At 41.1% G+C, this 24,005-nt stretch overlaps 1 protein-coding gene across 2 annotated transcripts in view; it reads right to left on the reverse strand.

Annotated features, from left to right (window-relative positions):
• GOPC (golgi associated PDZ and coiled-coil motif containing) overlaps nt 1-24,005 on the reverse strand; it is a 65,721-nt gene that overhangs the window by 27,118 nt on the left and 14,598 nt on the right. Inside the window, exons 2-3 of one of the 2 annotated variants that reach the window (XM_084624336.1) lie at nt 7,158-7,322; nt 2,934-2,957 (exon numbers count right to left, since the gene is read on the reverse strand). In XM_084624336.1, the coding sequence (XP_084480462.1) occupies nt 2,934-2,957; nt 7,158-7,322 (189 nt within the window). The remainder of the gene's footprint in view (nt 1-2,933; nt 2,958-7,157; nt 7,323-24,005) is intronic. The other variant, XM_084624337.1, reaches the window with a different exon arrangement.

Raw genomic sequence — 24,005 nt, forward strand, 5'->3', positions numbered from 1 at the left:
ATAAGTAGGGGGATTGACAGCAGATCGAGGGACGTGATCGTTCCCCTCTATTCGGACACTGGTGAGGCCTCATCTGGAGTACTGTGTCCAGTTCTGGGCCCCACACTACAAGAAGGATGTGGAAAAATTGGAAAACGTCCAGCGGAGGGCAACAAAAATGATTAGGGGACTGGAACATGACTTATGAGAAGAGGCTGAGGGAACTGGGATTGTTTAGTCTGCGGAAGAGAAGAATGAGGGGGGATTTTGATAGCTGCTTTCAACTACCTGAAAGGGGGTTCCAAAGAAGACGGATCTAGTTCCAAAGAAGACTGATCTAGACTGTTCTCAGTGATAGCAGATGACAGAACAAGGAGTAATGGTCTCAAGTTGCAGTGGGGGAGGAGTGGATATTAGGAAAAACTTTTTCACTAGGAGGGTGGTGAAACACTGGAATGCGTTACCTAGGGAGGTGGTGGAATCGCCTTCCTTAGAAGTTTTTAAGGTCAGGCATGGCAAAGCCCTGGCTGGCATGATTTAATTGGGGATTGGTCCTCCTTTGAGCAGGAGGTAGGACTAGATGACCTCCTGAGGTCCCTTCCGACACTGATATTCTATGATTAAGCTGCTTTCAGTTAAGCCTGCAGTTTGTGGGACATGGTTCAGACCTGGGTCTGTGTTTGTAGCCAGAAAGCATGTCTGGCACAACCAGGCAGGGTTCTGGAGTCCCAAATTGGCAGGGAAAGCAGGGGCAGAAGTAGTCTTGGCACATCAGTTGGCAGCCCCAAAGGGGTTTCTGTGACCCAACCCATCACAGGCAACTCTACCACAGGGGAGTGTAATATGCAAGCATGATCTTCATGTAGCCATCAGGCTGGCTTTAGGGTTCCTATGCACTACCAAGATGGCACAAAGGCACACCAACACTCCCAAAGATCTGAGCTAGTATATGTCCACTGATTACACAATTTATTCTCAATTTGTAGGATATCCCGTACATATAAAATGTCAGAAAGAGGCCACAGTTTAAGGCTTATGCATGAAGGAAGAGATTAAAGGTTGAACATTCAATCTTCACTCTACATTATTTCAAAAGCTTCTCTTTCTCACCCACAGAAGTTGGTCCAATGAAAGATATTACCTCACCCATCTTGTCTCTCCAGTATCCTGGGACTGACTCAGCTACAATACTGCACAGAGCTCTGCATTACCTGACGTTTTTGTTTAGTTTCTGAACCCTAACTTATACCAACGGTATTTTTTTGCATAGAGTTTCTTGGGGTCTTTTTGGTTTGGTTTTAGCTGAGAAAAGATTAAGAGCTTCCAGAATGTGTAATTTCCTTGATCCAGAGATTTTGGTTTGACAGCTCTTGAAAGAAGCTCCTAATTCCAACCTTTTGAGTCTCACCTACCACAAGCTAACTTTCTAAAGTGATCTAGAATTTTTAGATCAACTAAAAAACCAAATAGCAGAATTCTACTGTTCATGTGTGAAGTGATCCACTTTAAACGATCATAAGTGTAAAGCTATACCACTGATTTTCTTCAAATGTGGCTTATTCCTTATATTCTAATTAAATTTACAAAACAAATCAAGTCTGATGTTTCTAACTTGAGCCATTGTTCAGATATCCTTGTGAAATATTTCTTTCCAGAAGAAACAAGGAATAATGGAACTCAAACATGAGCAAAAAAATTTGCTCAAATTTTCCACCCCAAAATTTCTCCTCTGGCCTCTGTCAAAGGCTGGAAAATTACATTCCAGGACCAGTTAGTGAGACAAAGTTATACGCAATTGAAACAGGTGGGGTTAAAATGAAAGTTGGAACTGAACCTTAAACATACACAGTGCTATCCACTATCCATTCTTTAAGTCGCATTCTAACACTGTCCATTCTTTAAGTGGCATGTAAGAATATACGCTTACAATTGTTGGCACTAAAAGTTCACACACTGCATAAAACAACATTTACCATTACAACAGTGAATGATATTTCCTTACTGCTGTAAAAAAAAAAAAATCTAACCACACATTACAGCAAATCATTAGAAAATGGCTAATTCTTAACATAAAATGTACTGAGTTAAGATGGCATGACAGGCTAGTGTCCTAATATGTAAGAATACCTCAGCCTTTTCCCAAATCAGTTATATTATGCCTATATAAGCAGATATTGCTTTCTAGTTTTTATATCATGACTAACATTCCTTAAAGCAGAAAAATTATGCTTAATACAGACAACATTAAAATACAAAGTTTTACTCAAGAATAACAGATCTCTATTACTTAATGATTTTTCAATAGATAAAAACAAATTTTTAATAGTAGCTATATGGTCCATAATTCTATGAAAATAGTGACATTATTTAAAAATCTTTAAGTCTATCACTTGCAAAGTTTAAGAGGTGAAAGTCTCAAGTCTGAATCACTACCAAACACCTCCATATAAGTACTACTAAGCTTACATATCTAGGGACCATAGGACTGTTAATAAATAGGAAAGTTACATTAAAAACAACACACTCACAAAAAGGGAATTGAGGAGAGGGGGGAATGTATGAAAACTGACATCTTACCAGAGAAAATTGATAATGTACAAAAATTATTGCTCATAACATGCTGAATATTGTTATTTTTAAATAAATACTTAAACAGTTTCAGATTTTGTTTCTGTGTAGCAAGATCAGACAACCTTCAGAATTTCATAAGTTACCAGACCATATCATCCCAAAACAGTTGCAGAAACCAGAAATATAAACAAATACAGACATGCACAGGCTTGGGATAACAGGCACCAAAACTAAAAATTGTCAACAATATCAGATATGTGGCCAACCAGCGGGGAAGAAAGCCAGCCAGATCTGTTTTTCTAGTCTCAGAGGCCAATATGTATACTGCCACACAAAACAAAAGCACTGACTTAAATACAGATGAAGGCAACTAGCATACTTACCAACTCATCCACAGAAAGGATAGACTTAAGAAAGAAGAAAACAGTTCCATAATCAGAAAAACTGACAAACACTGGCAAAGTGAACTTCTAGAAAATGCCATAAAATAAATGCAAATATCAGTCTTATTCTGTCAGAACACTACTAATGAAATGTACTAGGTTTATTAATAAAGGACACAAAAATAAGTATGGTATTAAACAAAAAAGCCTATGTTGTACCAATTTCTGCATCAAAGTATGCATTGTAAGGAATAAATCATTAAAATTCTTAACTTTGTTAGAAAATTACATACATTAATTTCCTTATGAAACATAAGTATTGCAAAGATCTACAAAATCTTGAAATACAGTAAGATTGCTATAAAGATTTCCAAATTTTGTTGGGGAAGAGATCATTGCTTTTCAAAGAACAATAAAATACAGATTTGCTTCTAAGCCTTTTTGAACCTAAACTAAGGGTTTTACCTGACAGTTAAATTATAATTCAGATTTACATAGCATCATAAAATACTTTTCAAGCTATATACTACACATCTGGTATTCAGCCACTTATGGGACGTATGTACATAAGCAGCAAAAAAATATATATAATGCGCTGCAAAACAGGAGCAGGAGATACATTTTTGACCAAAGTCACTTTGGTCAAACTCTTATAAACTCTTACAAAAAGTACCAAAAGAGCTTTCATGTCCATGCAGCACAGACTGGATGTTAAAAAAAAGAGATCGTATCTGAAAGATGTTTGTAGAGTAAACTGCATGTAGTCAACTGTTGAGCAACCTTGAATGTTTAGGTTTCAGAGTAACAGCCGTGTTAGTCTGTATTCGCAAAAAGAAAAGGAGGACTTGTGGCACCTTAGAGACTAACCAATTTATTTGAGCATAAGCTTTCGTGAGCTACAGCTCACTTCATCGGATGCATACTGTGGAAACTGCAGAAGACATTATATACACAGATTATATACACCTGGATTGGTGCTGGAAATGGCCCAACCTGATTATCATACACATTGTAAGGAGAGTGATCACTTTAGATAAGCTGTTACCAGCAGGAGAGTGGGGTGGGAGGAGGTATTGTTTCATGGTCTCTGTGTATATAATGTCTTCTGCAGTTTCCACAGTATGCATCCGATGAAGTGAGCTGTAGCTCACGAAAGCTTATGCTCAAATAAATTGGTTAGTCTCTAAGGTGCTACAAGTACTCCTTTTCTTTTTTCTTGAAAGTTTAAATATGTTTTAATTCACCAATGTTTTGCATAACTTGGAGTTTGTCAAATATGCATTAATAGTAAACTGCATATCAACCTTCCCACATGCTCTAGTAAGAGAAGTTGTATACTGGGCAGAGAGGGAGGGAGGTTAACATATGCAGCATTATATTTTTCAGTAACACGTTGACACGGTCTCCCTTCAAAATACCTCCCCATGGCAGATTCAGACTGATAGAAGGTCACCACTAAAGCTCTTTTTAGCCTAAAACTCAGATTTTCAATTTTTGTTGTCATCTAAGTAGCTCCAATTTTGCTTGCTCAAGCTCTTCAGCCTTTGTAGTTTCTAGATCTAAAACAGTTTAAAGGACAGTTTCTCTCCACTAAAATTCTATGAAATCCCAGAAGACAGAGTAAAGCAAATTCAAAAGATAAGCCTTGTGGTTTATAAGAAAGGGGAAGAGGCAAGGCACCATACTGAATTAAAGACAAAATGTCAGCCTAGATTTTTAATGAGTACAATTTCAACATAGATAAATCCTGAAGCTTGTCTATTTAAAAAAAAAACTACCTGAACCAAATGGAAAAATATTATAGTTCTGTGCTAAAGCCACAAAAATGTCTGTCTTTAAAGTTAAAACTAAGGAGTAAACTTTCCCCATATTGTTTAGGGATTTATCTACGTTGAAACTGTACTCATTAAAAATCTAGGCGTATCTTTTGAGTTTGCTTTACTCTGTCTTCGGGATTTCTGTATTTTAATACACATTAAGGTAACAGGAAAACTTTCCATGTACGTTGAGGCTTCACAACTTGAACTTGGTAGAGAAACAATCTTCAACAGGGTCATAGACAAACATGGCTTAAGAGCTGTAAGAATTATAAAGTGAGAAAACAATGTTCAGAAACCAGGTCAGAGTCCTGCAACTCAGATAGCCTATACAGAATGATTTTTATTTTATTTATTAAAATTCTGTTCATGCTGTACCCTGAAACCATGCTAGCTGTGATTAGTAATGAGAAAGAATGTTTCTTGTTTAGATCACCAGTTAAAATCCAGAGAACGCTAACAGAAAAAAAAAATGGCTGTTTGGTGGCATTTGTCAAATAGTTCCTCAAAATGTGTTTTACAAATCACCAGTGGTGAATTGAGTCTTTCCTGATGATCTGTTGAATTAAACAATAAGACTGAGATGGGAGGTGGCCCAGTTTGGAAATACGAAAAAAGGAGGACCACTGAAAAAGTTTCAGTCTTATCTCTAGTAGTTACTGTTAGGATATAGATATTCAGGCCTGTCTGCAAAGGCCTGTACTCTAAGAATTTAGGTGTATTCTTATCACTTGGCTAGTGATAGAGGTATAAAAGAGAGAATCAAAATCACTGTCTGCTGGTGTAAGGGCCTTCTCTTACTGTGACAGTCTGAGGCCCTGTTCTTAGGCTAAGGCCTTTGGCTAAGCAGCAGAGGCAGCCATAAGCTGGGAAGCGAATGGTCACATCCTCACATTCCAAACTAGTCACATTGAAATTAGGCTATTGGGCTGTTAGGCACTATCAGGACAGGATTGTATTCCTATCACCTCCAGAGAAAGGGAAGTGCCTAGAAAATGTAAAAGGAAACTTAGTTTGATAGCATCCTGTCTGGCAAGAACTCACTTATCAATAGCTGGGATGTGAAATCCTCACTTCTGTATTGTTTTGTCATTATAGTTCCCACTTTGCTGTTGTTTGTCTGTATAATCTCTGTCTGGTTCTGTGATTGTTCCTGTCTGCTGTATAATTAATTTTGCTGGGTGTAAACTAATTGAGGTGGTGGGATATAATTGGTTACATAATCATGTTACAATATGTTAGGATTGGTTAGTTAAATTTCAGGAGAATGATTGGTTAAGGTATAGCTAAGCAGAACTCAAGTTTTACTATATAATCTGTAGTCAATGAGGAAGTGACTGGGTGTGGGTGTGGGTGGGGGTGGGCATGGGGGTGTGTGAGATGGGAACAGGGAATGGGGGTAAGAAAATTGGAATCATGTTTTGCTAAAGGGGGAGATGGGAACAGGGAATGGGGGTAAGAAAATTGGAATCATGTTTTGCTAAAGGGGGAAATGGGAATAGGGAATGGGAGTAAGGAAGTTGGAATCATGTTTGGCTAAGGGCAGGAATGGGAACAGGGACACAGGTGTAAGGCTCTGTGGTGTCAGAGCTGGGAAGGAGGATACTAAGGAAGGAAACTGGAATCATGCTTGCTGGAAGTTCACCCCAATAAACATCGAATTGTTTGCACCTTTGGACTTCGGGTATTGTTGCTCTCTGTTCATGCGAGAAGGACCAGGGAAGTAAGTGGGCGAAGGAATAAGCCCCCTAACAGTTACCCACACCACAAAAAAAAAAATCCCACTACCCTAGAGTGGAGTGGAGAGGGAGGGAGAGGAATGGGTGTCTCCTCTTTTTCACAATGCAAAAAGAAGCCCTGGTTATTTTTTGTAAGATATGCTTATTTTTCACATTAGACGTTCAAAGATCTTTTCTACCCCAGGAAAACTCTTCAATTAAGAAAACTGCCTATCAACTTCTCTTCATTCTCCACAGAAAACCTTCACAAAAAATTAATATTTCCAATATTTCAAAAGTTAAAACACCAACTCTCAGAGCTTATTTATATTACAAAAACAAAAAAGCACAATCTTAATTTTTTCCCACTACAGAACTTTAATACAATTTCTTTGAAATTATTACATACGTATTTCAAAGCAAACAGCCTACAACCCTGAATGTTGATAGACATCTGTTTGGGACTCCTCTGTTTCTCTCTACTGTACTTTTCCAGCTATAGTAGGTTACTAACTCATCATTTTAGCAGTCTCCAAAAGAAATAGTATAAGAAATTTAGGTAACATATACTTGTTTATTTTAAAACCGGTGTTCAAGTAAGTTTGTGCCAGCAACATTAACATTTCACCACTTACACAGTCAATAAAAAAGTGTAGTTTGAACTTTTTCCTTTAATCTATGATACTCACCAATTTTGCTTTAATTGCCCCAGAATCAACACTCTGGCCAGTTTTGGCATGCAACTGAAGTTGAACGGCATGGAGTTGCAAAAGCTGATCATGCACCTCTTTTTCCAATACTACTTTCTCAGCCTGAGTTTCTGTCAGTTCAGATTTCAGATCCACCAGCTGCGCCTGGAAGATATCAGGAGTCCAACAATGAGTGCAATTATTAAAATTTTGTTTCTCATTATTATAAAATGGAGTCACATTCTACACTATAAAGGTTTCAGATGCACAGGTAAAATAAAGATGGAATTGGATTCTTTCCATGAGTCTCTCATACCCCTCTAAGGATTCCTTCATTTACAACATATTTTCTTCTCTAACTCCCAGCACACAAACACAACCACTCTTCTGAAAAGTGAATGGAACTTCCTTCATAATCCATTACAGGTTAACAACAAAGAAAATGAAGCCTCTGCATAAATTCCTATATAGACTCCCATGAATTAAAAGCACATATCCACAGAGATCTTAGTAAGACTACACAGATTTCTTCTGACACTGAAAATTTCGAATTATAGGACGAATCATAGCCTCCCTACCTTCAACAGAAAATATCTGTTGACAGGGCAAGCCAGAATTTGCCCTAAATGCCAAGAAAACCCGAGTAATTTTTAAAAACTTGTTTTAGGATGAATAGGCTTCTACAAAAGAAATCTACTTCTACAATCAAGTGGTTTTTAAAATCCTTTTCTAAATAAAAAGTTTGTGATTTATTTGCAAAACCATATCACTCTCTCTAATAAAGGCATTATTGATGTCTCTGTTTTAAATACTCTACTCTCAAACAGAAAAAATAATAGTTGAAAAGATGTTTAAAAGACACCATCAATACTCAAGGTGATGTACTACTAAGCAGATTTCTTTTTTAAGGTCTTAACATCAAAGAGCCCAATATAGCTACCCTCACAATTTTGCCATAGACCTAGAGAAGCAGGGTTGGGCTTTACCTCAGTGACATTTGCCTACACCATACTCCTTTTTAATGTATCCTAACTACTAACGTAATAAAATGTATGTTTAAAATATTCTTTTGCATTTTAACTCTAAGACTGAAATCCTATTTATTCAAAAACAGGTAAATCATAAATAGTAAAAACTTCATATATTGCTCCACCACTGTCCAGCCACAAATGCTGCACTTGATCTATAAAATACAATTCTAACAGCATGAGGTTAGTTCATACAATCTATTAAATCCTTGGCTTCTCTGTTCAGATTGCCAATCAGTAAGAATTGTGGCTATTGGTTCTGTGATGTGGACATAAGTCCTTTGGGAACCATACTGAGAGCAAACTCATTCACATATGCCAAACACACAATCTATTTTTTAAAGTATAAAAACAAATAAATAAATGGAGCTGCTCTAATACACACATGAGATAAAGTGAAGAGAGAAGGAAGTAACCTATTCACATACACATGATAAATTCATAATTCCATCTCACATTTTACAGTATCACAAACATAAGTATTCAGACCCAAGGGTGACACACAGAAGGTAATATAACTGGTGGCATATCACAAATACTGTACTGAAAATAAAAAAATCCTAAACCTTTAGTCCGTCATACAATCATACGCTTTTAAGAAAGCTGACCACAAATCTCTAAACTCATCTAAATAATTTCACTGATATGTCACCTTTTTCAGATCAGGCAGCCTACTTAATTCTAAGAATCAAAATAATATATCCAATAGATAAACTGATTTCCAATACTGTAAGATATTTCCACTCCAACAAGGAATGATGGCAGTTTATTATAGTGAAGTGGCTGCACCACTACAGTTAAGTTGTGTCAACAACTTCTTTTTAAAGGTTGACCTTTCGAAGCTAAAATCAACATGGTAAGTCAGATCCCTTTGAAATTTAGTGTGCATCAGGAGGGTGCCGGATAGGGTTAGTGACCCACATTTGGGGTCAACTTAGCCAACTCCCCAGAAACAATACCATGTGTACAATTTAATAACCACTTCATAGCCATTTACAACTGTCACGGTTCCTCCCCCACTCTGAACTCTAGGGTACAGATGTGGGGACCTGCATGAAAAACCTCCTAAGCTTATCTTTACCAGCTTAGGTCAAAACTTCCCCAAGGTACAAAATATTACACCTTGGACTGGCCGCTACCACCACCAAACTAATACTGGTTACTGGGGAAGAGCTGTTTGGACGCGTCCTTCCCCCCAAAATACTTCCCAAAACCTTGCACCCCACTTCCTGGACAAGGTTTGGTAAAAAGCCTCACCAATTTGCCTAGGTGACTACAGATCCAGACCCTTGGATCTTAAGAACAATGAACAATCCTCCCAACACTTGCACCCCCCCTTTCCTGGGAAATGTTGGATAAAAAGCCTCACCAATTTGCATAGGTGACCACAGACCCAAACCCTTGGATCTGAGAACAATGAAAAAGCATTCAGTGTTTTACAAGAAGACTTTTAATAAAAAATAGAAGTAAATAGAAATAAAGAAATTCCCCCTGTAAAATCAGGATGGTAGATATCTTACAGGGTAATTAGATTCAAAAACATAGAGAACTCCTCTAGGCAAAACCTTAAGTTACAAAAAAGATACACAGACAGAAATAGTTATTCTATTCAGCACAATTCTTTTCTCAGCCATTTAAAGAAATCATAATCTAACACATACCTAGCTAGATTACTTACTAAAAGTTCTAAGACTCCATTCCTGTTCTGTCCCTGGCAAGCGCAGCATACAGACAGACACAGACCCTTTGTTTCTCTCCCTCCTCCCAGCTTTTGAAAGTATCTTGTCTCCTCATTGGTCATTTTGGTCAGGTGCCAGCGAGGTTACCTTTAGCTTCTTAACCCTTTACAGGTGAGAGGAGCTTTCCCCTGGCCAGGAGGGATTTCAAAGGGGTTTACCCTTCCCTTTATATTTATGACACGCCCCCCAAATCTCAGCTAGGGTGAAACACTGGCTGGGATTTCTTCCTGGAGCTCTAGGAAAACAGAGTTAATAAGACACATGCATCTCTAAATATACTACCAAGTACATAAAGACCAACAATATTTTCCACATCTCAAGGACGATTTTAACCAGTTGATTCTGGGAAACTTTCACGGGAGAGTGCATCAGCCACTTTGTTAGAAGCTCCTGAGATGTGCTGGATGTCGAAATCAAAATCTTGGAGAGCTAAACTCCACCGAAGAAGTTTTTTGTTAGTTTCTTTGACGGTGTGAAGCCACTTTAGTGCAGCATGGTCGGTTTGCAGGTGGAAACGCCGTCCCCAAACATATGGGCGTAGCTTTTCCAGAGCGTAGACAATGGCATAACATTCTTTTTCAGTGACTGACCAGTTGCTTTCCCTCTCAGACAGTTTTTTGCTGAGAAACACTACAGGGTGGAATTCTTGATCAGGTCCTTTCTGCATTAAAACTGCTCCCACACCACGCTCGGATGCATCTGTGGTTACTAGGAACGGTTTGTCAAAGTCTGGGGCCCTTAGTACAGGGTCAGACATGAGTGTCGCTTTAAGCTTGTTAAAGGCCTTCTGACACTTTCCGGTCCACTGAACAGCATTTGGCTGTTTCTTTTTGGTTAGGTCTGTCAGTGGGGCAGCGATTTGGCTGTAGTGCGGTACAAATCGTCTGTAATAACCGGCCAAGCCTAAGAAGGATTGAACCTGTTTCTTTGACTTTGGGACAGGCCACTTTTGGATAGCATCCACTTCGGCCTGTAGGGGGCTGATAGTTCCTTGACCCACCTGGTGTCCAAGGTAAGTCACTCTGTTTAGGCCTATTTGACACTTCTTAGCCTTAACAGTTAGTCCTGCCTCCCTTATGCGCTCAAGGACTTTTTGTAGATGTTCCAGGTGGTCTGCCCAGGAATCCGAAAATATGGCCACATCGTCAAGGTAGGCGACTGCATATTCTCCTAATCCCGCTAGGAGACCATCTACAAGTCTTTGGAAAGTGGCGGGTGCATTTTGCAGCCCGAAAGGGAGTACATTAAATTCATACAGCCCGAGATGTGTGATGAAGGCTGACCTTTCCTTGGCAGATTCATCTAGCGGTACCTGCCAGTACCCCTTGGTTAAGTCCAAGGTAGAGATGAACTGGGCCCGTCCCAGTTTCTCTAATAGTTCATCTGTGCGTGGCATGGGATAGTTGTCTGGGCGAGTTACAGCATTTAGCTTACGGTAGTCCACGCAAAAACGTATTTCCCCATCTGGTTTGGGAACTAGAACCACTGGAGATGCCCATGCACTTTCAGAGGGGCGGATTACACCCATCTGTAACATATCCTGGATCTCCCGTTCTATAGCAGTTTTAGCTTGAGGAGACACCCGGTAAGGTTGGACCCTAATTGGGTGAGCATTACCTGTGTCAATGGAGTGGTATGCCTGTTCAGTCAGTCCTGGGGTGGCTGAGAACGTTGGCGCGTAGCTAGTGCACAGCTCCTGGATCTGCTGTCGCTGCATACGCCCAAGGGTCATGGAGAGGTTCACCTCTTCCACACCACCAGCACATTTCCCTTCGTAGTAGACACCTTCAGGCCACTCAGCGTCGTCTCCTCCCTGGGCTGTAAACTGACAAACCTTTAATTCTCTGGAATAGAAGGGCTTTAGAGAATTAATATGGTACACCTTAGGCTTTCGGTTGGAGGTGGGGAATGCTATGAGATAATTAACGGCTCCCAGGCGCTCCTGGACCGTGAATGGCCCTTCCCACGATGCTTCCATTTTATGGGCCTGGAGCGCCTTTAAGACCATGACCTGGTCTCCTACTTTGAAGGAACGCTCTCTGGCATGTTTATCATACCAGGCTTTTTGCTCTTTTTGAGCATCCTGTAAGTTTTCTCTAGCAAGGGCTAAAGAGGTTCGGAGGGTGTTTTGTAGGTTGGTTACAAAGTCCAGAATGTTAGTTCCTGGAGAAGGTGTAAATCCCTCCCATTGCTGCTTCACCAACTGCAATGGCCCCTTAACCTCACGGCCATATACAAGTTCAAATGGGGAAAACCCTAAACTGGGATGTGGTACAGCTCTGTAGGCAAAGAGCAACTGCTGCAATACTAGGTCCCAATCATTGGAGTGCTTATTTACGAATTTACGTATCATGGCCCCCAAAGTTCCATTAAACTTCTCCACCATGCCATTTGTTTGATGATGGTAAGGAGTGGCAACCAAGTGATTTACCCCATGAGCTTCCCAAAGGTTTTTCATAGTTCCTGCCAGGAAATTAGTCCCTGCATCTGTGAGGATGTCGGAGGGCCAACCTACCCTGGCAAAAATGTCTGCTAGTGCCTGGCACACACTTTTAGCCCTGGTGTTGCTTAGAGCTACTGCTTCCGGCCATCGGGTGGCAAAATCCATGAAAGTCAGTATGTACTGCTTTCCTCTGGGTGTCTTTTTCGGAAAAGGACCCAGAATATCCACAGCTACTCGCTGAAATGGAACTTCAATGATGGGGAGTGGCTGGAGAGGAGCTTTGACCTGGTCTTGGGGTTTTCCCACTCTTTGGCACACCTCACAAGACTGGACATAGGTAGAAACATCCTTGCCCATTCCCTCCCAGTGGAATGACCCCCCCAAACGGTCTTTGGTCCTGTTCACCCCAGCATGGCCACTAGGGTGATCATGGGCTAAGCTCAAGAGCTTGGCCCGGTATTTAGTTGGAACTACCAACTGTCTCTGAGGATGCCAGTCTTCCTGGTGTCCCCCAGAAAGAGTTTCCTTGTATAAAAGTCCTCTTTCTACAACAAACCTGGATCGATTAGAAGAGCTGAGAGGCGGTGGGTTGCTCCGTGCCGCCGTCCAAGCTCTCTGGAGGCTTTCATCTGCTTCCTGTTCGGTCTGGAACTGTTCCCTTGATGCTGGAGACATCAGTTCCTCATTGGATTGGGGACATAGGCTTGGTCCCTCTGGAAGCGATATAGGGGATGGAGCTGTTTCTGTTGACTGTGAACCGCTCTCCGCTGGTGCACTATGTTGGGATTCAGGCTCCGGCTGAGCCTCTTGTGTAGGGTTATCGGCTGCTGCCAGTTCAGGTTCGGTGGGGCCCTCTGGTGTTGAGGTTGCAAGTACTGGATTCAGTGCTGACACGGGGTCTGGTGTTGGTTGTTTGGCTGGTTCCGGTTCTGGGACTGGTTCCGTCTGGGTCTCTGGGACTGGATCCACTACTGCTGTTGCAGACATTGGCCTGGGGTCCAGGTTCATCACCTCTGACCGGGCCCTGATAGAAGTTTCCAGAACAGAGCTAGGCCTCACGGCTTGTTTAGCCTGGCTGCGGGTGACCATTCCCACCCTCTTGGCCTGCTTCACATGATTGGCCAAGTCTTCCCCCAACAGCATGGGGATGGGATAATCATCATAGACTGCAAAAGTCCACATTCCTGACCAGCCCTTGTACTGGATAGGCAACTTGGCTGTAGGCAAATTGAAAGAGTTGGACTTGAAGGGTTGAATCGTCACTTGGATCTCTGGGTTGATTAAATTGGGGTCCACTAAGGAAGCATGGATAGCTGACACTTGTGCTCCGGTGTCCCTCCACGCGGTGACCTTCTTCCCGCCCACACTCACAGTTTCCCTCCGCTCCAAGGGTATCTGGGAGGTATCTGGGCCTGTGGACCTCTGGTGTGATTCCGGTGCAATGAACTGTAATCTGTTGGGGTTCTTGGGGCAGTTGGCCTTTACATGCCCCAGCTCGTTACATTTAAAACATTGTCCAGCTCACGGGTCACCGGGGCGAGGTGGGTTGCTGGAGAACGGGGTGGTGGGACGATAAGGGGTCTGGAGGGTTCTTTGGGAGGTAGGTGGGGCTTTGGGCGGCCCCCGGTAATAGGGTGTGGTCTGGGGTGGTCCCTTCTGGTCCCCGCTCCAACTGCGACCAGTTTTCTTCTTCTCTGCCACCTCCACCCATCTGGCTCCAATCTCTCCTGCCTCGATTACAGTTTTGGGTTTCCCATCTAGGATGTATCTTTCTATTTCCTCAGGAACACCCTCTAAGAATTGTTCCATTTGCATTAGGAAGGGCAAATTTACTGGAGATTCAACACTTGCTCCTGATACCCAGGCATCCCAATGTTTCACAATGTGGTAGGCATGTCGGGTAAATGACATGTCTGGTTTCCACCTTAGGGCTCGGAACCTCCGACGAGACTGCTCGGGTGTTATCCCCATTCTGACTCTCGCCTTGGATTTAAACAGTTCATACTTGTTCATATGTTCTTTAGGCATTTCAGCTGCCACCTCAGCTAAGGGTCCACTGAGCTGCGGCCTCAGCTCTACCATGTATTGGTCAGTAGAGATGTTGTACCCAAGGCAGGCACTTTCGAAGTTTTCTAAGAAGGCCTCAGTATCATCACCTGCCTTGTAGGTGGGGAACTTTCTGGGATGGGAAGTGGTACCTGGAGAAGGATTGCTCGGGTTTGTTGGTATATTCTGCTGGGCCTTTATCCTCTCCATCTCCTCCACATGCTTCCTTGCCTCCATTTCCCTCTTGTGGGCAGCCTCCTGTACCTCCTTCTCCAGCCGCATGAGTTCTATCTGTCTTTCATGTTCCCTTTGTTTTTCCTCAGCCTGAAATTTGGCTAATTCCAGCTGTAGTCGAGCCGAGGATTTGGCCATTCTAACCTCTCTGTTTTTAACTAACTTTACACCCGAGGTTTAGAAATAAACAAACAAAACTTGGCTGTAAAATTTTGCTGTGCTGGAATAGAATACCTATTCTCTGATAGTGATTGTCAGCCTACAGAAAAAGACAATTCCCTTGTCTCTGCTCTGGGCCCAAATTAAAGTAAAAAACCTCCAACTACTTGAAAACCTGTTTACCCAGCCCAAAGAAAAAAAAATTTCTTTTCAAACCTGTGCTCCTTGTAAAACAAAAAAAAAAAATCAAAATCCTAAAAAAAAACCCCTGCCACTTTTGTCTCCAGGCAAATGGGTAGAGCACCCACCCCCTATTTACTTTTAGGAAGAAAAGAAAAAAAAACCTCTGGGTTGGAAGACTGTGAATTTCCCTGCAGGAGTTAAGTACCCTGCCTCCAGGCAAAGAAAACCTGCAATTCACAAGATAATCCCCTTTTGTCTCTGCTTGGCCACAAAGCAGAGAGAAACCAAGCTGCTTTCAGTTTCAAAGCTGCTTCCTGGACTTCCTAAAAATTCCTTTTTAAAATCTGTATTTCTAGTTCAAAAAATCTCAACTGGATCTCAAAATCATTTCAGGTTAATCCCACCGCTGTGCCACCATGTCACGGTTCCTCCCCCACTCTGAACTCTAGGGTACAGATGTGGGGACCTGCATGAAAAACCTCCTAAGCTTATCTTTACCAGCTTAGGTCAAAACTTCCCCAAGGTACAAAATATTACACCTTGGACTGGCCGCTACCACCACCAAACTAATACTGGTTACTGGGGAAGAGCTGTTTGGACGCGTCCTTCCCCCCAAAATACTTCCCAAAACCTTGCACCCCACTTCCTGGACAAGGTTTGGTAAAAAGCCTCACCAATTTGCCTAGGTGACTACAGATCCAGACCCTTGGATCTTAAGAACAATGAACAATCCTCCCAACACTTGCACCCCCCCTTTCCTGGGAAATGTTGGATAAAAAGCCTCACCAATTTGCATAGGTGACCACAGACCCAAACCCTTGGATCTGAGAACAATGAAAAAGCATTCAGTGTTTTACAAGAAGACTTTTAATAAAAAATAGAAGTAAATAGAAATAAAGAAATTCCCCCTGTAAAATCAGGATGGTAGATATCTTACAGGGTAATTAGATTCAAAAACATAGAGAACTCCTCTAGGCAAAACCTTAAGTTACAAAAAAGATACACAGACAGAAATAGTTATTCTATTCAGCACAATTCTTTTCTCAGCCATTTAAAGAAATCATAATCTAACACATACCTAGCTAGATTACTTACTAAAAGTTCTAAGACTCCATTCCTGTTCTGTCCCTGGCAAGCGCAGCATACAGACAGACACAGACCCTTTGTTTCTCTCCCTCCTCCCAGCTTTTGAAAGTATCTTGTCTCCTCATTGGTCATTTTGGTCAGGTGCCAGCGAGGTTACCTTTAGCTTCTTAACCCTTTACAGGTGAGAGGAGCTTTCCCCTGGCCAGGAGAAATTTCAAAGGGGTTTACCCTTCCCTTTATATTTATGACAACAACTCTTACACTTTACACAACTCCCAGGACACCTTCTACAACTACACTTTCACTTAAAGCACTAGAATCCTCTCATATTCCATCTTACAGTGGCCTTTGTAATAAAAGCCCTGTGCCCTGCTACTGACATAACCTACACGATTCTGCATTAAAATGCTGCATATTGTGTCCTCTCTCCTTTGCTCACACACAGAAGGTGCAAAACGTAGATCTTATCTTATCATAATCACAGGTCTATCACACAGCTCAAAGTAATTCACGAATGTCGTCAAATCAAAAACACACCTTTACCAAGCAGGCCCAATTATTTCCTCCAATATGTAGGCCTGGTCTACACTACAGAGTTTGGACAATGTAACACAGCTTACACGGACCTAACTCTGTAAGCATCTACACTGAAATGTAGCTCCCACCAATGTAACTTGTCCACTACACTGACTTAACTCCACCTCCGCTAGAGGCGTAGCGCTTAAGTTGATGTAGTTAATCGATGCAGTGTCGCTGTAACACACTGAGTTGCTGACATTGACTGTGGCTGCAGAAACTGTCCCACAATGCCCGACCCTGGGGATGAGAGTGAATGGATTTTAAAAAGAGATGAAGAGCTTGTACATTTCAGCAACTGTGGGGCTGGAAGAATAAAGGTATGTGCGGTAAAGGGGCATATTGAGATACTGCTGAAAGAGGGCAGAATTAATTACATGGACAAATTTAACTGCATTTTCTGGTTTTGCTCACCTCAACTTTCTGCAGGGAGACCACCCAGCAACCTTAACTTTGGGTTAATGTAGGGGTTTTTTTGCCACTAAACATTATATCAGGGATCAGCAACCTTTGGTATGTGGCCCGTCAGGGAAATCTGCCGGTGGGCCGGGACGGTTTGTTTACCTGCAGCGTCCGCAGGTTCGGCTGATCGCAGCTCCCACTGGCTATGGTTCGCTGTTCCAGGCCAATGGGGGCTACGGGAAAGTGGTGGCCAGCACATCCCTCAGCCCACGCCGCTTCCCACAGCCCCCATTGGCCTGGAACAGTGAACTGCGGCCTGTGGAAGCTGCGATCGGCCGAACTTGCGGATGCTGCAGGTAAACAAATCGTCCGGCCCACTGGCAGATTTCCCTGATGCGCCGCGTGCCAAAGGTTGCCGATCCCTGCATTATATATTAGTCCTAGTAGCTAGTGCCCTTTATCCATAGCATTGCCAACTCCCACAATATTATGAGACTACTACAGAAAATCCCATGAAGAAATTAATAATTCTGTATCTAGGGCAGAGATTGGATAAAGGGTAGTAAATAACGGTGGGCAGTAAATAATGCATGACCACACACTGAATGAGAAGAAAAAAAAATATTAAATAGCTACTGATTAAGTGAGGATGAGGATAGCATTCTGTGGAAAAATAGCATTTGATCACTGTGATAAATAGTTCAGTTTCCCACAATATCTTTGAGAAACCTTATGAAGTCTATTGCATTGAATGCAAAGTTTATGTGTTACTGCAGGATTGGAGGTAACTTCTGGGGAGGTTCAGGGGGTGGGGTGGAGACATGGTCAATACAAACCTTGGGAAGCTTCAAAAGGACTATTTTAAACAATGAGCCCAACAAGAAGGAACTTCTGAGTCAAAGTTAAGTGGGTTTCCTATTAAATACCTAGAGGGAGGTGATTTCAAATTCCTACCTCCAAACCCAACCTTTTGAAGCTACGTCCTGAGGAGGGAACCTGTTCCTAGCATCTGAATATCAAAGATTGAAGCTATATAAAGAAGGAACTGACTTATTCATGTGTTCTTGTTATGAACATGCAACCACAGAAAAATCCATGTGGGATCTGAAGGACTGAATCCCTACCAGATCCCTTTTTGGAGCTGGGGGTGATCTCTGATAAGCTCATTATCATTCATGTAGGTTCTTTTATTTTTTTAATATGTTTTCTCTGTAATGCTTTTACTTTAAGAGTAAATGTGCTTGCTTATAAAATGTTGTGAGTAAACTACGGTGGGCAATAACACAGTTTATCGCCCCCCAGTGCAGACACTGGCTGTTTAGGCCACCTGGCTTGCTGGGAATAACACAGTGTAAGCAGGGAACTGTACAGCCTAGAAAAACCCTGGTCAAGAGGGAGAGAGAGACATGGGTCTCCGCCAACGAGACAAGACAGCAGGGGAGCCAGAAACTTTTAAGTGGGTGCCTTGGGTGGACCACAGAGGGGGAATACAAGTGCAGTTACTCTGAAATTGCAACGATCTTGTAATTAAAGGCTGTATCAGAATGCATATACACAAAGGGGCTGAGTCAAGCTTACATGCACAACCTTACCAATCTTTTAATATCGTTTTTTAAAAATATGTATTAGAAATTACAAGACAAAGGAAAAGTGTCATATCATGTTATGAGAGGCACCCATGACTGTCATGGAATTTTCAGAGGAACCAATCAGGAGAAGCAGCATTGAAAAACAGAATGTTTAGTTTTAAGATCAAAACAGTTTGGGAGAAGCCATTTGAACAGCTATAATGGTAAAACAGCAGGTTTGGCCCTGGAGTCACAATGAAGGGGCTACTTTATATATTTATTAATCATATCATATCCTTTATGTAATCTGCTGATTCATCCACAGGGAAGAGCTCTAAATGATTGGCAATTCCACTTCCAAACCTTTATTTTCCTTAAATTGCAAATGTACTGCAAGCATAGTGTATTTTTGTGCATCAGAAATCTCATTAACTTCCTTGGGTGCACAATGCAGTTAATGAGAGGCATTAAGTACCTGTATTTTGATGTATTAACAAATATCCTGCTTTTCTAACTGCAGTATTTACAGGAATAAACCTGTCTTCTGTTTGTTAAAGTTCTTTTAGCTTGTCACAGTAGGAACTGTTGTGGTTTCCTCTCTATGAAGTAAACTTGTGTAATCCCAACTAAACTGAAGAATGTATAAAGGAAACCAATGAAGTACACTGTGGCACAAAATAGGCATATCACAGCCTTAAAAAAATTACAGGACAATTTATTAGCAATATTTTGCCTGGTATCAGTTTCTCTTTCATAGCAATAGGAGCTCAGGAATATGGAGAGCACACCTCTTAAAGCAAACAATGCATGGCTAAGCAATTTTTCACTTGGTATCATTTTCACCCTTGACAAACACACTGCCTAAAAATATATAACCTATAGGACAGAAAAATCAAACATTTTTAAAGGACACTAAAACTATCCACTATTTTAACCTTATTAAAGACAACATAATATATGTATCATAGCAAGCTATTATCAAGGTAGTCAGGCAGCATAGGTCCCAGCAACAATTGTTAGTTAAAAAAACCAACCATGAACTAATTACAATGAACTAAACCAACTGGAAGAAATATTTAGAGGTCTAATACTGCTGATCCAGCCGAGAAACAAATATGTGTAGTGCTGCAATCCATCAATACTAGAGGCAGTCAATAAAAATTAAAATGGCAACAATATTATTAAGGGCTAACATGCCATGCAAGTGATGGGAGGTGCCACTCTGAATACTATTTACACTACGAAATTGACTCACTTCTTCCAGCACTTATCAGCAGTGGGTCATGCTGAATTGGAGCAATAAAAAGTCTGACAGCTATTGTAAACAGGACACAACCAATGTTTAGCACCATTACAGAAAGCACGGAAGAAAGACAGTGGGGTCTATTGGATTGGGCACTGGACACTCAGTATTGGACTAACTTGGTTCCCAGTGAAACCAATGGTAGTTTTACCACTGCCTTCAATGGGACCAAGTAAGGCCAAATGCTGAGCTCTTTTGAAGAAAAGAAGACGACGGGGAAAAAATCACTTTTGGGGTCTATTCTCAGCTCTGCTACTGACTCACTGTGTAAACTTGGATAGGATATTTTGGCTCAGGCCCTAACTTCACTGAAATAAATCAAAATGTCTCATTTACTTCAGTGGGCAATTCATGAGGCCTTTAACCTCTCTGTGCCTCGATTTTCCCAACTTCAAAATGGAAATGATACTACAAGTATTTTGAGATCCATGGGTAGAAAGGGCTAAGTATACTGTTATTAGTGTTGACAGAGATTTAATGAAGTTCAAGGGCTCAGGGAAGAACATCTGCCATTAGCAGAAAAAGGAAATTTTTGAACTATGAATATTGTATGTGTTTCAGTTTGATGGGGACCTCTAAAAGAAAATATTGTGAAGTTATAACTATCTATGGAATAGACTAAGAAGAAAGGAAGACATAACCAACAAAAGGGCCTCTTTTTCCAATGTGCATTTGGTCCATCAAGTGAGGCTCTCCAACTTTTTACCACATATATTCACATTTTTCTTCATCTCTTTTGATTCACTGTCCCAAGTATAATCCTTTACATATTCACTGTAAAACTGTTATCCCAAAGAACTTATACCTCTGCAAGGTTACAGCTTTCTAAAGCATCTGTGAGCAACGTTCTGTTTCAGAATGAGTTACTGCTTTAATCACTGTCATCACTTTGACCTATATCAAGCTACTTTTTAACCCTGAAATGCAAGTATCCTATTTTTAGTTAAACTGCAGGTCCACATCATCATCATCAACAATGGAATGATCTTGACTCTGCAATAAGGCAATGACCCAGAAGAAGAAAAATTTTAGTTAGTTTCTGGTAAGTCTACTTTTTTTGGGGGGGGGGGAGAAAGAGGGGATATACTTTTACTATTTGCCAGAAATTAAGTAGCACTTCTTAAAAAGGCATTTACAGCTACAAGATATAAATGAAAATTTCTCCCATTGAAAATATTCTTAAAATTTTAAACATGACAATTTTGCCTGTTGTGCACAGGGAACAAAATAATCTCAGAGTTAAAATTCTATTGTTTAAATACATTCTGAGCTATTTTGCAAAGGATTCAAAAATATTGTTGGAAAAATTCAAAGCCTGCTTCTCTAGACAGAAATTGTTCTATTTTTTATTAAATGGGTTTCTTTATTTCCTACTTTCAAACATTTATAAGATAACATCAACAAATCATCTTAGTATAAATGCATTCTCTGACGTGGAAAAATAGTCAAACTGCCAATGTTCTAATTAAATTGTTTTCATTTCTGTGATGATTATATTTCAAGTTCTTGTATAGTTCCATAAGCATTTTACCAGGAACGGAGGTGGGACTTTATAAAAATGCTAGCATTATTCAGTCAACAATGCAGTTCTTTTTTGATTTATTATTGGATATCCTGCGTCAGCTCCTCATATTTAGACCTCCCAGAAGATCAATTTAGGAGCACCCAGTCCACTTATTCATTTTTTCCTAGCAAGGTAAGTGTCAAAATGATGAAGCTTGATTGAAAATTATTACTTATTTGTATTACCATAGCACATAGGAGCCCTAGTTACGGACAAATCCCCATTGTATTTTGTACAGCATCTAGCACAAGACAGAGAACTTACAATCTAAGGTCTTGTCTACACTGGCACTTTACAGCACTACAACTTTCTTGCTCGGGGGTGTGAAAAAAAACAAACATGCCCCTGAGCGCAGCAAGTTTCAGAGTTGTAAAGCACCAGTGTAGACAGTGCACCAGTGCTGGCAGCTACACCCCTCGTGGAGGTGTTTTTTTTAAAAGAGTGCTGGGAGAGCTCTCTCCCAGCACTCTGCCATGACTATACAAGCCATGTTAAAGCACTGCTCTAGGACTATGTGTACACTTAAACTGCTACAGAAGCAGTTGTGCCACTGTGGCGCTTCAGAGTCAACACTCACTATAGCAATAGGAGGGATTCTCCCCTTGCTGTAGTTAATCCACCTCCCTGACAGGATTCTTTCATCAACCCAGCGCTGTATATATCAGGAGTTTCGTTGGTTTAGCTACATAGCTCAGGGGTGCAGATTCTTCACACCCCTAAGCAATGTAGCTGGGTCACCTAACTTGTCAGTGTAGATCTGGCCTTAGCATTAGATAAAAGACAACAGATGGATGCAGACAGGGAAGTACAAGAAAACAATGAAACAATATTGGTCAGCATGATACACAGTGGTCTCAGTACACAAGCAGCCTAACTGACGTCAAGTTTTTTGTAGGCATCCCAGCAAATGAGTTTTAAGGAGGGATTTGAAGGCAGATAAAGAGATAGCTTTAAGGATGTTTATGGGGAATGCCTCACAAGTGTGAGGGGCAGCATGGGAGAAAGCACACAGGTATCTGTTTGAAAACTTAACAAGTGAGCAATGGAGGTGACATCATATGTACATTGAAGGTGGGAGTCAACAGCTCAATACCAAATGAGATAATAGATAGGGTGGGGATTGACTGTGATGGGCCTTGAAAGTGTTTATAAACAGCTTATTTTTAATGTAACAGAGAAGAGGAAGCCAGTGGAGAGATGCAAAGGGGTATCACAATTAAAGTAATAGGCTAGGGAAATGAATTTGCAGCACCATTCTGAATGGATATGAGAAGGGCAAGATTGTATTGGTCAAGCCCAAAGAGAAGAAAGTTGCAGTAATCAAGACACAAGATGATGAGAGCTTGCACAAGAGTTTTAGCAGTATGGATGCATAAGAAAGGTCATATCTTATAGAAGTTATGCAGAAAGAATCTGCAAGATTCAGATATAACCTGGATTTGAGGACCTAAAAAGGTCAAATATGACATGCAGGTTATGGGCCTGAGTGACAGGCAGGATGGTGATGTTATCCACAGTGATCAAGAAAGGAGGAAATGAGGAGGGCTTTGGGGAAGATTAGGAGCTCTGTTTTAACCACACTAAACTTCAGTTGATGGCGAGACATCCATGAGGAGAGTCAGACACAGGCCAAGCGGAGACAAGTCTGGAAAAGAGAGGTAGATCTGAGTGTCGTCATCATAGAGATGGTAGTTGAATTCAGGTAGATGACACTACCCAGAGATAGGATGTAGAGGGAGAAGGGAACATAGGACAGCTCTATGGAACCCCACAGAAAGTTGGGAAGGGAATACTGGAAGGCTTCCAAGGACACAGGGAAGTTGGCTTTGTTCTACCTTGACAATTCATGCCATACATTAACTCCTATTCTCACACCAAACTTCTGAACATAACCACGAACTATATCAAAGTGACTAAGATGCATTTCTTAATGCTTTTATGAAGTTTGTAACCACTGAGCTCTCGTATCATTGTAAGGGTAACTCACGTTAAGACATTTAATTTGTTATAGAAGTACTGTGAACATGACCAAAACAAACATATATTAAAAAAGGAGAAACTTTTATTGGATAAAAGAGACCATGATCAGACAAAAAACAATTTTTTTTTCAGTTTATTAGTTAACCACCAATAGTGTACTTGACACTGTTAAAAAAAGGCACTGTACATTACTTCAAAAATGCTTCATGCAGATACAGGGGTCCATATATGTGGACTTCTTTGCACGATCAGGACACACATCTGTTGGAATGTAGTTAAACACTTAAGATGTTCTGTGGTTGAAGGGAAAGCAGTGGATGTATTGTTTCTTGACTTTAGCAGCGCTTTTGACACGGTCTCCCACAGTATTCTTGTCAGCAAGTTAAAGAAGTATGGGCTGGATGAATGCACTATAAGGTGGGTAGAAAGTTGGCTAGATTGTCGGGCTCAACGGGTAGTGATCAATGGCTCCATGTCTAGTTGGCAGCCGGTGTCAAGTGGAGTGCCCCAGGGGTTGGTCCTGGGGCCGGTTTTGTT

This window comes from Lepidochelys olivacea (genome assembly GCF_965140295.1).
Source record: "Lepidochelys olivacea isolate rLepOli2 genome assembly, chromosome: 3".
NCBI classification, from domain to species: Eukaryota; Metazoa; Chordata; order Testudines; family Cheloniidae; genus Lepidochelys; species Lepidochelys olivacea.